The sequence below is a fragment of the Saccopteryx bilineata genome, chromosome 1 (genome assembly GCF_036850765.1).
Source record: "Saccopteryx bilineata isolate mSacBil1 chromosome 1, mSacBil1_pri_phased_curated, whole genome shotgun sequence".
NCBI lineage: Eukaryota > Metazoa > Chordata > Mammalia > Chiroptera > Emballonuridae > Saccopteryx > Saccopteryx bilineata.
This window is the reverse complement of record NC_089490.1, coordinates 145,179,221-145,193,116: the sequence shown is the minus strand read 5'-3', so window position 1 is coordinate 145,193,116 and position 13,896 is coordinate 145,179,221. Positions and strand designations below refer to the sequence as shown.

The 13,896-nt window shown below is 51.1% G+C and overlaps 1 protein-coding gene across 8 annotated transcripts in view; it reads left to right on the top strand.

Annotated features, from left to right (window-relative positions):
- Positions 1-61: 61 nt before the first annotated feature.
- Positions 62-13,896, top strand: part of RFX1 (regulatory factor X1) — a 35,992-nt gene continuing 22,157 nt past the window's right edge. For 2 of the 8 annotated variants that reach the window (XM_066272035.1, XM_066272033.1), the window contains exons 1-2: positions 66-405; positions 10,634-11,009. In XM_066272035.1, coding sequence (XP_066128132.1) covers positions 10,691-11,009 — 319 coding nt within the window. In that variant the 5' untranslated portion in view covers positions 66-405; positions 10,634-10,690. Of the gene's footprint in view, positions 406-10,618; positions 11,010-13,896 lie in introns of those variants that run through there. The other 6 variants (XM_066272029.1, XM_066272030.1, XM_066272028.1 and 3 more) reach the window with 6 other exon arrangements.

Here is a 13,896-nt window from a genome sequence, read left to right as displayed (position 1 = left end):
TCAGTTTCCTTTGATGGACATTCCTACCGATAAATCAGAGCACCAGGAAGTCGAGAGGGTGTTGAAAAGCGTGCCTTGGGACCAATAATTTAGCGGCAGGGCCCAGTGCTGTCCAATCACTTCCCGCAGCGTCGCCAATCACCCAGGACCCCCGCCTCGGCTCGTGACGTAAGTAGGGTGGGTAGCAACAGTTGCCCCGGTGAGGGAAACGGAGGCGCCATAGCCACGGTAGTCGTGGCGACCAAGCAACCCGGCAACGCGAGTCAACAACAACAACCGCCCGGCCGACCCCCACCCTCACCCCTGGCCCGGCCTGGGGACCCCAGCACGTTCTGTCCCCCTCCCAACAACGCCTCCGAGACCTCTGGAAAGCCCTTCTGCAGACAGAAGTGGAGAGAAGCCGAGGTAACCGGGGCAGCCCGGGTTGGCGGTCTGGGCCGGGGAGGGTAAGGAGGCCCGGGTGGCGGGTGTTGCTGTAATCATAGTCCCGGGTAAGGGGCGGACGGTCAAAATGGCGGCGACTGTCGGGGCCGTGGGGGAGGGGGCCGGGACCTGGCTGGGGCGATACCACCCGCCCTAGGCCCCGCTGCCCGGCCCCCGCAATGGGCGGGTGCTCGCAGGCCTGTGGCGAGTGGAGGTCGGCAGGCCCGGGCGGGGGGCTTTTATATATCGGGAGTTGTGGAGGGGCGGGTCTGGGGAGGTTTGGCCAATAGGAGCTAGGGAGGGGCGAGGCGGGGCCGAGGTTGGTGGGCGGAGCCAGCCTCAATGTGTGGGCGGGCCGTCCTGTGCACCCTGCAACAGGGTGGGGCAGCTGTCGCGGTCCTTACGGTTCTCCCAAGTGTGGGGAGGCCACCTGTGCCTTGCCCCTTTAAAATCTTCCCAGTCCCTAGGACTCAGTGCCTGCCGCAGCTGAGTCCTCAGTTTTTAATCCTGTAAAATGGGGATAACCATTGTCCCCCCCTTTTCTACATTTCAGAGATTCCTAATTCCTTTCAGGACTTTCTCTATGGTTCATCTTTGAACTTTTACCCCATCTACTGTTTCTGAATGTGTTTGATAGATTTACTGTAAGCTAGTTTTTATTTCAATCCTGCAGGACTCTCCTAATTATATGCCTCTTCTCCCTGAGAGGAGGAAAAGAAAGACAAAGTTTAATGGAGAAGCTGTGGGCTTATGACTTTAGCCTGGAAGATTTTGATTTGCAGAAATCAAAGCTGGTGGCAGGGAGGAGTGATCTTGAATGACTGAATTGGAAGAACAGAAACTTAATTGCTTCTCTGGTGGCCACTGTCTTAGACCTGGTGTAGTCCCTGGGCAGGGGGCTTGTCATTGGAATTGGGACCATTCCTAGCTATTCTGCTCACTGGGGTCTTCCTGGCAAATGGTGCCTGAGGAAGTTTCTAAGATTTATTAAGCTGCTTTTCTTGGCCAGACACATACTTTTGTGTCAGTCAAGTTGGTGTCAACTGGGTCACATGTTACTGAGGAGGTACCAGCCTCCAGAGCCACATGGGCAGGAGGAGGGGGGAGGTCATGTTGGTCAGTAGGAAGGGGAAGTAAGTGTCGCACATGTGTTAGAGGAGAATCTGAGCCACTGCTTTGGCAGATGACAAGGTCTGCCAGCCTGGGGAAGAATTTTTTTTTTTTAAATAGCCAGCCAGGTCAAATCTACTTTTTCTAATCTCCATCTTGCTTTGGAGCTTGGCATCAGCAGAGCTGAGTGGCAGTGTGCAAAATGCCACTTTGAAAATCAGTCAAGCTTCATTCAAGGTGAAAGGTCATGTTTCAGGCTCTCCCAAAGCTTTCCCCAAGAATTTAAAATCAGGCTGGGGAGGTGGGTCTCATTTCTGCAGGGAATTTTCCTAGCACATGCCCTCTTTGAGAGATGGTGCAGTACCCTTTGAAAGTCAGGAAAGACGGAGATTAATTTTTAGTAAAGATCTAGAAATAATTGAATTGCCAGAAAGATCACCACCTGTTGGAAGAGAATTTTGAACAGAAAGAGATGATCACAATTATCTAGTCTTGTTGACTGTCCCCCACTTCCCATAACTTTTATACTTAAAGGGCTCTAGTCCAGAAGGCCATTTGACTAGGGTAGGAACACTGGCTTGGTTTGCTTGCCCTTGAAACAGTCAACTGCTTTCTAGCTTTGTGCTCTTAAGCAAGTTATTTAACTTCTCTGAGCTTCAGTTTCCTTCAGTCCAATCTGGGGCAGTGATCATTGGTAATGATTTTAATCTCATGTTACTGTGTTATGGATTCCATAAGAGAATACAAGTTAAGCATTAAATACATAGTAATTACTCAAATTGTGTTAGCTGCTGCTGCCATTATAATGATTGCCACTTCCTGCTCAGCCCTCAGAATTATATCATTTGCATTTATTTTTACTATTTTAAATGTGATGAGAACCTAGTAGCTTGAAAGGTTGACTCTCTTGCTAGGCTGTGTGGCTGGTGACAGGAATCCCAGGATGCCAGTGGGAAGGTGTCACTCTCCTAAGACCCTTCTCTGGTTTTAAGAGAATAGCCAGAAAGAAAAATTGGCCCTGGGCCCTGGGCCTCCACTCAACCCCAAGCCTTCCAGGAGACAGCTTTGTGAGCTGAGGGTATGGGTATCATGGGAAAGATATCTCTGGAGCTGAGGTCCTTGCCCTCTCCTCTTCATATATCCCCTAGTATGGGGCTGAGGACAGGGGATGGGTCCTGCAGACACCCCAGGGACATGGCCTGCAGATACCAACCACAGGGCAATGTGCATAATCCTTCTTGCCTATAGACTTACAATCTCCCTTCGGGATATTGACAAGGAGGCATGACCCCCCTCCCCCTCCCCCCCTCTGGTAGCACAAGCCTGCTGCTGGCAGGAGGCAGTAACTTTTTCACAAGGTCTCACCAATCAGTATATTCTAGCCAATTTGGACACTACTAGCAGTGTGTTCCCAGCCTTTGGACACTCATTTGACAGTAAAAATTGAGCACCCATGTGTGTTCTAGGAGCTGGGGTTGGAGTGGTACACATGCTGGGTAGGCCTCTGCTTTTGGGGAGCTTCCTATCTGGTTGTGGAGGGAAGAGGACCTATGAGTAAGAAAATAAACAAGGAAATCCAAGGCCAGGAAGAAAGTAAAATAGCAGTATGTGCTCCAGAGTGCTGGGAGTGGGACACTTGGAATCTAAGAAGGTGACAAATGAGCTGAGACCTGAATGATAAGAAGGAGCCAGTGGTGGAGAGTGGAGGTGGAGGTGAGGAGAGCGTGCCTATAGAGAGAAGAGTTGGTGCAAGTCTTGAGGCTGGAGGTGGCCCAGGGAATTTGAGGAATGAGAGCCATTGTGGCTAGAACACCCAGAGTGGAAATGCAGGGATTGGAGGGGCCAGATCCCATGAGGCCCTTGGGGTCATGGGAAGGGCTCTAGATTTTATTTATTCTCTGTGATGGAGAGCCTTGGAGCCTTTTGAATAATGTTTGTGTTTTGAAAGGATCTTCACTATGGAGGTAAGATTGAAGCCTGGAGCCAGTGACAAGGCTGTGGCAGGGGTCCAGGCAAGTGATGAGAAAACGGCAGCTCAGACTTGCATGGTTGATGAAGATGGAGAGGAATGCCCAGCTTTAGGGCCTATTTTGAAGGAATTATTGACAAGTCTTAGAAACTAATGGGGTATAGAGGATAAAGGAAACCTATATCGTTATAGTTAATTTCCCCATTCCTCTGTAAGTTAATTACTGAAGCCATTCTACAGATGAGGAGGGTGAATTTTCTTTCTCTTTCCTTGGAAGGGCCTCATTGAAGGTCTAAACTATTTGGTTATAGGATCTGGTGTCCAAAATGGGGCACCAACTATGGCCACCACCTGTTTTTATGTGGCCTGAGAGCTAAGAAAGATTTTTTTTTTTTTTTGTATTTTTCTGAAGCTGGAAACGGGGAGAGACAGTCAGACAGACTCCCGCATGCGCCGGACCAGGATCCACCCGGCACGTCCACCAGGGGCGACGCTCTGCCCACCAGGGGGCGATGCTCTGCCCCTCTGGGGCATCGCTCTGCCGCAACCAGAGCCACTCTAGCACCTGGGGCAGAGGCCAAGGAGCCATCCCCAGCGCCCCGGCCATCTTTGCTCCAATGGAGCCTTGGCTGCGGGAGGGGAAGAGAGAGACAGAGAGGAAGGAGGCGGGGGGGGGGGGGGTGGAGAAGCAAATGGGCGCTTCTCCTATGTGCCCTGGCCGGGAATCGAACCCGGGTCCCCCGCACGCCAGGCCGACACTCTACCGCTGAGCCAACCAACCAGGGCTAGAAAGATTTTTATATTCTTAAATGATTGGTGAGGGGCAGGAATCAAAAGAGGGATATTTTGTGACAACAGATAATATGTCATGACATGTGAAGATTATATGAAATTCAGTCTCAGTGTCTAGAAATAAAGTTTTATTGGCGCAGAGCCACACTTGTTAACATATCATCTGTGGTTACTTTCACACTGCAATAACAGAGCTGAGTTATTACAATAGAGACTGTCTTCCCACAAAGACAAAAACAGCGACTGTCTGACCCTTTGCAGAAGTTTGTCTGCTCCTGATTTAGAGTAATTCATTCATTCTCCAAAAATATAGCTGTTGGCTTTGAAGATAGGTGCAGCCATTGGTGCTTTTCTTGGCAGTTTCATTGCCAAGGAACAGATTTGCTTAGTGATTTCTTGTTTCATGTACTCTGTTCCATCAAGAAAGGGTTCTCATGTGCCCTGGCTGGTTGATTCAGTGGATGGAGTGTCAGCCCTCTATGCAGGTGTCCCGGGTACAATCCTTGGTCTGGGCATACATGAGAAGTGACCATCTGCTTCTCTATCCCTCCCTCTCCCGCTTCTCTCTCTTATCCCCTTGCAGCCAGTGGCTCAATTGGTTCAAGAGTTGGCCCTAGGTGCTGAGGATAGCTTGGTTGGTCTGAGCATCCGCCTCAGGCGCTGAGGATAGCTCAGTTGATTTGAGCATCAGCCCCAGATGGGGGTTGTTGGGTGGATCCCGGTTGGGGTGCATGAGGGAGTCTGCCTATCTCCCCTCCTCTCACTTAATAGAAAAGATAGGCCCTGGCCGGTTGGCTCAGTGGTAGAGCGTTGGCCCGGCATGTGGAAGTCCCAGGTTCAATTCCCGGCCAGGGCACACAGGAGAAGCGCCCATCTGCTTTTCCACCCTTCCCTCTCCTTTCTCTCTCTCTCTCTCTCTTCCCCTCCCACAGCCAAGGCTCCATTGGCCCGGGCGCTGGGGATGGCTCCATGGCCTCTGCATCAGGCGCTAGAATGGCTCCAGTTGCAATTGAGCAATGCCCCCGATGGGCAGGGCATCACCCCCTAGTGGGCTTGCTGGGTGGATCCCGGTCAGCCACAAGCGGGAGTCTGTCTCTCTGCCTACCCATTTCTCACTTCAGAAAAAAAGAAAAAGAAATGGTTCTCATGTTCAAAGGAATGGGGAATGCCTCGTGCTATATAGAGATTTTTTATTTATTTCTCTCTAGGGAATACCCTAAAGAACTCTGCTTAATCTGGTCATCTACAAGTGGAAAAAAGAAAAAAAGGGTTCCCTGGTCAAATAATTATGAGAAATTTAGCATTTTGTATTGCCCCTTCGGGAGATTGACAAGGACAGTGCTAAGGAGATCTCCAACAGAGAAGTTGGTTTAACTGGTTTGTATATTCCCCCCACCTTTGAGCTCAGCCTTTCAGCCCTCATGTTGCTTCCTTCTCCTGACCCTGAATGGAAGGAGTGAGACCCGGAGGCCTTGTATCTTAAGGAGGAGAAAGCACTAGAGAGTATGGAACTTTTAAAACCCTTTTCTGGTGGAAGGGGCCAAAAAGGGCCAGCTCTCCCAGGGCTGAGAAAACCCAGGCAAGGGTCTCTCAGAAAGTACCCCAGGACCACCTGACTCAGAATCATCCAGGGCTGGGAGTAGCTCAGACAGCAGACTCCAGGGCCATCCCAGACTCTAGATCAGGGGTCCCCAAACTTTTTATACAGGGGGCCAGTTCACTGTCCCTCAGACCGTTGGAGGGCCAGACTATAAAAAAAACTATGAGCCTGACCAGGAGGTGGCACAGTGGATAGAGCGTCAGACTGGGATGCGGAGAACCCAGGTTCGAGACCCTGAGGTCGCCAGCTTGAGTGTGGGCTCATCTGGTTTGAGCAAAAATTCACCAGCTTGGACCCAAGGTCGCTGGCTCAAGCAAGGGGTTACTCGGTATGCTGAAGGCCTGTGGTCAAGGCACATATGAGAAAGCAATCAATGAACAACTAAGGTGTCGCTCCGTTTCTGTCTGTCTGTCCCTGTCTATCCCTCACTCTGACTCTCTCTCTGTCTCTGTAAAAAAATAAAATAAAAATAAATAAATAAAAATAATTTTAAAAAAACTATGAACAAATCCCTATGCACACTGTACATATCTTATTTTAAAGTAAAAAAACAAAATGAGAACAAATACAATATTTAAAATAAAGAACAAGTAAATTTAAATCAACAAACTGACCAGTATTTCAGTGGGAACTATGCTCCTCTCACCGACCACCAATGAAAGAGGTGACCCTTCCGGAAGTGCGGTGGGGGCCGGATAAATGGCCTCAGGGGGCCGCATGCGGCTCGCTGGCCGTAGTTTGGGGACCCCTGCTCTAGATAGTGGGGCCTAGGACCTGAATTTAACCAGCTCCAAATGGTGCTAATGCAGAATCACATTCCCCTCAGTGCTTCCTCCCAAGTGCTGAAGGGTTGTGCCTATCTCCTTACCTCTTCATCCCCACCCAGCACAGGTATTTGTTGAATGAATAATAATAATAGCTTCTATTTCTCAGTGCTCCTTGAGTGCTGAGATGATCTAATGGCATTTTTACAATGACCCTATGAATTAACTGTTCTCATCACACCTAGGTGACAGATGGAGAAACTGAGGCCAGTAATATGTTCATGAATTTTTTTTTTCTAATTCAATGAGAGGAGGGGAGGCAGAGAGATAGACTCCCGCATGTGCCCAGACCAGGATCCACCTGGCAAGCCCACTAGGGGGCGATGCTCTGCCCATCTGGGGCTTTGTTCTGCTGCTCTGCAACCGAGCTCTTCTTATCACCTGAGGCGGAGGCCATGGAGCTATCCTCAACGCCCAGGGCCAACTCTCTCCAGTCGAGCTGTGGCTGCAAGAGTGGAAAAGAGAGAGAGACACGAGGCGGGGAGGGTTGGAGAAGCAGATGGGCGCTTCTCCTGTGTGCCCTGACCAGGAATCGAACCCTGGACATCTACATGCTGGGCGAACATTCTACCACTGAGCCAACCAGCCAGGGCCATGTTCATGAATTAAGAGACAGGCCAGGGTTAATATTGAGGTGTGTCTGATACCAGCTGGATGTGTGATGGTTGGCTCTAGTGACTTGAGGACTCCAGCTGGGTCAGAGTTTGGATCTGGGATGCAGCCTCTCTAATGCTGGCAGGAAGGAGTTTGGGGAAGGCAGAGGCTGGAGGACAATGTCTTTTCCCTGTGCATGGCAGACAGCAGCCTCTTAACTTTCCAGTTGGGCAAACTCCCCCAGCTGCCTGAATTACCAGCAGGGAAGCACTGAGACCAGCCACCGATTCACAGGGCCAGTGGATAGCTCCCCATCTGCCTCTGCCCTTCTGTCCTTAGTGACCTGGCTTGCTGGGAAAGGTAGCTGCAGGGTTCTGCCGGCTTCTGTGCCAGCCAGCAGAGTTGTGCAGCACCTCCCTGGCCTTCCCCAAGCCCAAAGAGTGGGCACAACCAAGTCCAGACAGAAGCCTCTTTTCTTTTGTACTCTACAGCTCAGAGGCAGAACCTAGCAGCTCTGTCTTCCTCCTTAGAGCTTTTTTAAAAACAATTTATTGATTGATTTTAGAGAGAGGGGAAGAAAGAGAGGCAGTGAAGGGGCAGTGGGAAGCATCAATTTGAGGTTGCTTCTTGCATGTAGATAGTTGCTTCTAGCATGTGCCCTGACGGGGCAAGCCTGGGGCCTTGAACCAAGGATCTCAGTATTCCAGGTTGGCACTTGATCCACTCCTCCACCACAGATCAGTCTCCTTGGAGCTTTGTTAAAGGGCCCTGGGTGATGATGTGAACCAGAGCCCTTTCCTGAGTGCTTATCTTGTACTGAGTGTTTGGCTAGGCTTGCCCACATGACCAGACTGAACTCCTCAGCAACCCTGTGTTGTAGGACTTCAGTCCTCCCATTTCACAGATGGGACAGTGGAGGCCCAGGGTGAGGAGGCTCTTTTCCACCTCATACTGCTAGGAGATAGCCAAGTTCAAGTCCTTTATCAGCCCCATCCAGGATTTGTTTCTCATCCATTGTCCCAGTAGAGCCCAAGCTCTATGTCGCTTAGGCATCCCTGATTCGACTTCCCCGTGCAGTGGGACACTCCTGCTTAATGGCAGGGCTGTCAGCCTCTTTGAGACTACTCTTGAGGTGGCTATGGGGATTCTACTTATTGGTACTGAGACCAATTGCCACCCGAGAAAAGACACGACCAACACAAAAGTTAGTTGCAAGAATCATACAGGCAATTTATTACTCACAAATCCTTATGATGTGCCTGGGTACAGCTTAATGGGGCCCTGTCAGCGTGCTCCTCTCGGCTGTCCTTGGTCAGAGTGGAGGAGACAGTCCACGTCAACGTTGGAGTCTAGGTGACTACCACAGCAGGGGGGACCCCTTGGCTTTAGTACCTTTTTCTGGCATACACCTTCTAACAGGTGTTAATCTATGGGATTATCACATCAAACCACTTTTTTGGGAGTTTCTAGCAGAGAGCCCTTTTTTATGTTAATCTACAGAGTTGTCACATCAAGCCACTTTTTATCTATATATTACTTCACACACACACTAACTGGACTAGGCAAAAGGCCTAGAGTCTGCCTGTCATATCTGTACACACTAGATTAGTTCTCATCCAGAGGGTGTAGCCTTATTCACTTGCCTTAATGTCTTTTAATAGTATTATATTCTAATTTATTTCTATATATTTTCTATATTTCTATATATTTAGTTACTATAAAATTATATTACTGTAACATCCATCTTGCCCCCTGCTGATTCAGACAGCTCTTGGATCCCAGGAAGGGAGATACAGGGGAAACACTTACTACCCAGCATCCTTCAGGCTGCTTAGCTGGGCTCCTTGCTCACCATTTCTGCTGCTCTTTAACAGGGGCCAGTGGTGGGTGGCTTACCTCTGGGGGCAAAGAGTGGAAGATAGGGGTCAAGGGAAAGAGGGGCCCTCAGGTTGCCTCATCTGAAAATTTCCTGATTGTGAGAAATAAATGATCCTGGTTCCCTGAATAGGGCTGGGGGCTAAGAGCACATCTGGGAGTCAGAGAAATCTGGGTTCAAATCCTTCCCTCCCTTGTGCATACCCCTTAGCAACTCACCCTGGAAGCCTAGCATTGATCATCCTAAAAATGGTCATGGCGGCTTCTCTCTCACCAGGCTGGTTCAAAGGAAGGAGTCACAGCGCTCGGGGCTTCTCCTCAAGGAGCAGCGTTGTTTTTCTCCTCTTCCTTCCCCTTGAAAACCCCACTCTTAAATTGGATCTCAGGCAGGGTTCTCAAACTAAAATAACTCCAGGGGCAAGGTAGGGCCATGAAGGTGTAGAGCTGGAACTCTACCTCTGACCAATCAAGCATTGTCCCACTGCCCTTAGGTGCTCAGGAGCTGGGGATGGGCTGCATTATTTGGGGTGAAGGGACATAAACTGTCTGCCTATCCCCTGCTGAGGCTGGACCTAGTACCTGGGAGAGGGACCATGATTATTCAGCAGCCAGAAGGGCTGCCTCTTCTGGTCAGATGGGCCTTAGGCACCTGCTAGACCTGCCCTGTGGCCCCAGAAGTGCACTCTCCACATGATGAGCTCACCTATGGCACGTTCACCTCTAACGGCCCCTGGACTGAAAGCCGCTGTGGCCATAAGAAGTTCAGGGAGGGTTTTTGGACTCAAACATTTTGCCTGGTGTCGGGCAGTCCACTGGGAGTGATAGTCAGCCAAGAATCCAAGCCCAGATGGTGGGCACATATGGAGCTAGCATGGGCTGACTGGCAGACAGCTGTACCCAAGACTTTCCTTTCCAGCGGTTAGCTAGTTAGTCAAGTGCTCAGAGCACCCAGGGTTCCAGCTCAGTCTTGCTGCTTCCCTGCTCTGTGGCCTGGGGCAAGCTCCTTGACCTCTCTGAGTCTCGGCTTCTCATCTGGCAAAGTGAACCCAAACCAGATGTGTTTGTTGCAGAATTTAAATGAAATAATGTAAAGCACAGTGCCCAGCCTCTAGGAACCCTCAAGGGAATTGTGTCATTTGTCCTGGGGGAAGGCTGGATGAGTTTCCCCTGGCACAGGGGTCCCCCAGGCACCAGGAGGTGGGACAGGAGTGAGGAGTCCTGGGCAAGGGTAAGTGGAAGAGTTGCAGAGCAGCTTGGTCCATACTCAGTGCCCCTGTAGTGATGGGTTGGTTATATCTGGCCACCAGCCTCCGGATCTAATTAAGTTAGTGATGAACCCAAATGTGTCTCCAGGGAGCCAGGAGCTGTCCCTGGTTTCCTCAGCCTGTAGATTAATTTTTGTTTTTCCTTCTTTTGTTGTTTCTCCCCCCGCCCCTTCTTCCCAAGGAAGAAAAAAAAAAAAAAAAAAAAGCCTTATTTATTATCATTTTCCCCACTGTTGGCATGGCAACACAGGCTTATGTTACTGAGCTACAGGCAGCTCCACAACCCTCCCAGCCACCACAGGCCCCGCCTCAGGCCCAGCCACAGCCACAGCCACCGCCATCAGCAGCACCCCAGGCCCCCCAGCCACCTGCTACCGCCACTCCCCCGCAGCCCCAGTATGTCACCGAGCTGCAGAGCCCCCAGCCCCAGGTGCAGCCACCAGGCAGCCAGAAGCAGTTTGTGACGGAGCTCCCGGCTGCCCCCACGCCCTCACAGCCAGCCAGCACACCTGCCCCGTCCTCGGTGTCCCAGCAGTACATCGTGGTCACCGTCTCTGGTAAGTGGACATGTCTACAGGGTCCGGGTACTCTTTGAACAACTCCAAGAGGAGCTTTTAGGGGCATCCTGACAGTGAGGGTTGTCACTGTGCCTGTTACCAAGATGGCAGCTTTCAAACTCTCCAGGATTCCTGGGCAGGACTTGTTGGGCATCTCTGGGAAGGAGTTTTCAAGCCAGCAGGGAGGCCTCTGTGCCCCCAATTCCTCTCCACCAGGGCCACTCTTAGAGCTGCTACTGTCTATCCCCAGCTAAGATGCTACTTGAAGAAAGGACTAGACAGAGGAGTTAAAGCTCATAAATCTGGCAGAGGCGAGGGCGGCACTGCAGGTCTGGCCTCACTGCTCTCAGCCCCTGGGCCACCCTGCCTCAATTTCCTTATCCCGAACAGGATCCTGATGGTTTCACATACTCCGGGGATGTGTGTGAGGTGCTTATGGAGGCACTTTAGGGAGATTGGCAGGAGGGCCTGAAGGCATCACCTTCCTTCCTTTCCTGTTTCATTTTTGGCAGAATATGGGCCAAGCAGGGATCTTAGCTGGACAAGTTTGAGTATGTGGCCAACAGTTCCTGTTTCTCACTGTGGCCACACATTTGTGTTGCAAATGACCAGGAAACTTGGGCCATGACACCCATGGTTCCTACCTAGAGCATCTAACCCATGCCCTGGTTCCTGCCAGGACCAGGACAGGCTGGGCAGAGGGAGAGTATACAGCTCAGACTAGGACTGGGCGCTGTTAATGGTTTCTACTGTGCACTGAGGAGGGGGGAGGTAGACCAAAAAAACAACTAGTTGTGACTGACCCAATCCTTTTGGAGTGAAAAAGGAAGTGGCAGTGTCACAGTGCTTCCTGGGGGCTGTGGAAGGGGCAGGCTAAGGCTGAGCTTAGGACCATCAATGATAGTCAAATATGTAGCAATTGACATGGCCCCATGGGACTAGGTCAGATGTAGCTGGGGCTACATCTGGAGATTCCTGGCAGTTTTGGGGTCCCATGATAGGGCCAGGGGGTGGAAGCAGGCAGGAGTTGAGAGCATTGGCACTTTACCACACAGATGGTGTGGAGGGATGTTCATGAGAGCCATGCTGAGAACACTGAGTTGAAGCCAGGCCATGGGCATGGCCAGGGTTCTTAGGCCACAGATCTCCGGGGGTTCTCAGCACTGTCCAGTGATCCTGCTACATCTTGCTAATGTACCCCCACTGTTGTAGAAACCCACTTTCCTTCTACACCCCCCCCCATCACCTTCCTCTCACTCTGTGTTCTCAACCCCTGACCCTGCTGCTGACTTCACTGGGGACAAGGTGTCATGTCATGTGATGAGGATTCCATTCCCCCCACCCCACCCCCTGCCAGCCAGCCTCCCAGCTCCCAGGGACCATCGGCACCTACCAGCTCTGCCTGTCCCAGGCCACCTCCTCCAGGACTTGCTCCTGCCACCCCAGCCTCATCATTCGATCCCTATCTTGCATTCTTTCCCACCTACCCACAAAAATGAAACAGCTCCCGTTTTAACGAGGACCGCCCCACCCCAGGGCCGGCACCACCTCCAGCTGCCGCCAGTCTCCTCTTCCCTTTCAGTCAGAATTCCTCAAAGGATTTGTCCTCCCTCTTCAGCCAAGCTCTCTCCTTAGCCATCCACACTTTTCCTCCCGAGAGTCCTAGTTGGGGTCACCATCCTCCCAGGGATGCCCTCCCGCCCTGGGCTCTACCCACCTCCCTGCCACCCCCTTTCCATCTCCTTTGCTGCTTCCTCCTCACCTCCCTGGCCTCGTCAGCAATGACTTCATCAGGCCTGTGACCTCACTTCACTCCAGTGGTTCATCCTTCATGGTGGCCTTGTCCAATGTCTGCTTTCAATGCCACCTCTATGCTGACAATACCCACATTGAGGTCTGTGCGTAGGCCACAGCCTTGAACCCCAGGATCCTGGTTTAGCCTCCTGTGGCCATTCACTTGATAGAACAGGCCTCTCAAGCCACCATGGCCAAATGGAACTTTGGATTTTTCCCAATTCAAATCCTCCCTCCTTTGAGGCTTCCTCATCCTCATAAATACCACCCCCAGACCTGGGTCAGCCTTGATTCCTGTTTTACCTATCCTTGAGCAAGAATGGTTCTTGGCTCCACCTCCTAAATCCAGCCACTGTCACACCTCCATGGCCACTGCCCTGGTCCAACCTTCATTCTCATCCCTCAGTCTTTCCCCTGCAACAGCTAGAGGGAGCCTTTTGACAACTATCATAGATCCCTTCACATCCCATCTCAGCCCAGCTCAAGCCAAGGCAGGTAGCCCTGGGGCACTCTCTGAGAAACCCTGGCTCAGGCTTTCTGGGTCTTAGGACATCTGCTCCTTTATAGCCCTTCCCATATGAAAGGGTTTAAAAGCCCCATACTTGCCCAGCCCCTCCTGGCCCCACTGCAGTCCTCAAACTCCTGCCCCAGCCTCGCTGACCTTCCTGCAACTCTACAAGCCCCTAGGCCTAGTCCAGCCTTCAGGCCTTTGTGCTCTCAGTGTCCTCGGTTGGAGCACTCCCATCCTAGACTTGGACTTTCATCCCTCGTGTTTTTCCAGTCTCTGCTCAGATGCCACCTCCCTGATGCCCACTCCATCTCACCTCCACTCCTACTCCTTGTCACCTTATTTTGCTTTATTTTTTTTATTTTTATTTTATTTTGTTGGGGTGTGTGTGTGTGTGTGTGTGTGTGTGTGTCAGAGAGAGGGACAGATAGGGACAGACAGGAAGAGAGAGAGATGAGAGACATCAATTCTTCATTGCGTCTCCTTAGTTGTTCATTGATTGCTTTCTCATATGTGCCTTGACTGTGGGCCTTCAGCAGACCAAGTAACCCCTTGCTCGAGCCAGTGACCTTGGGTCCAAGCTGG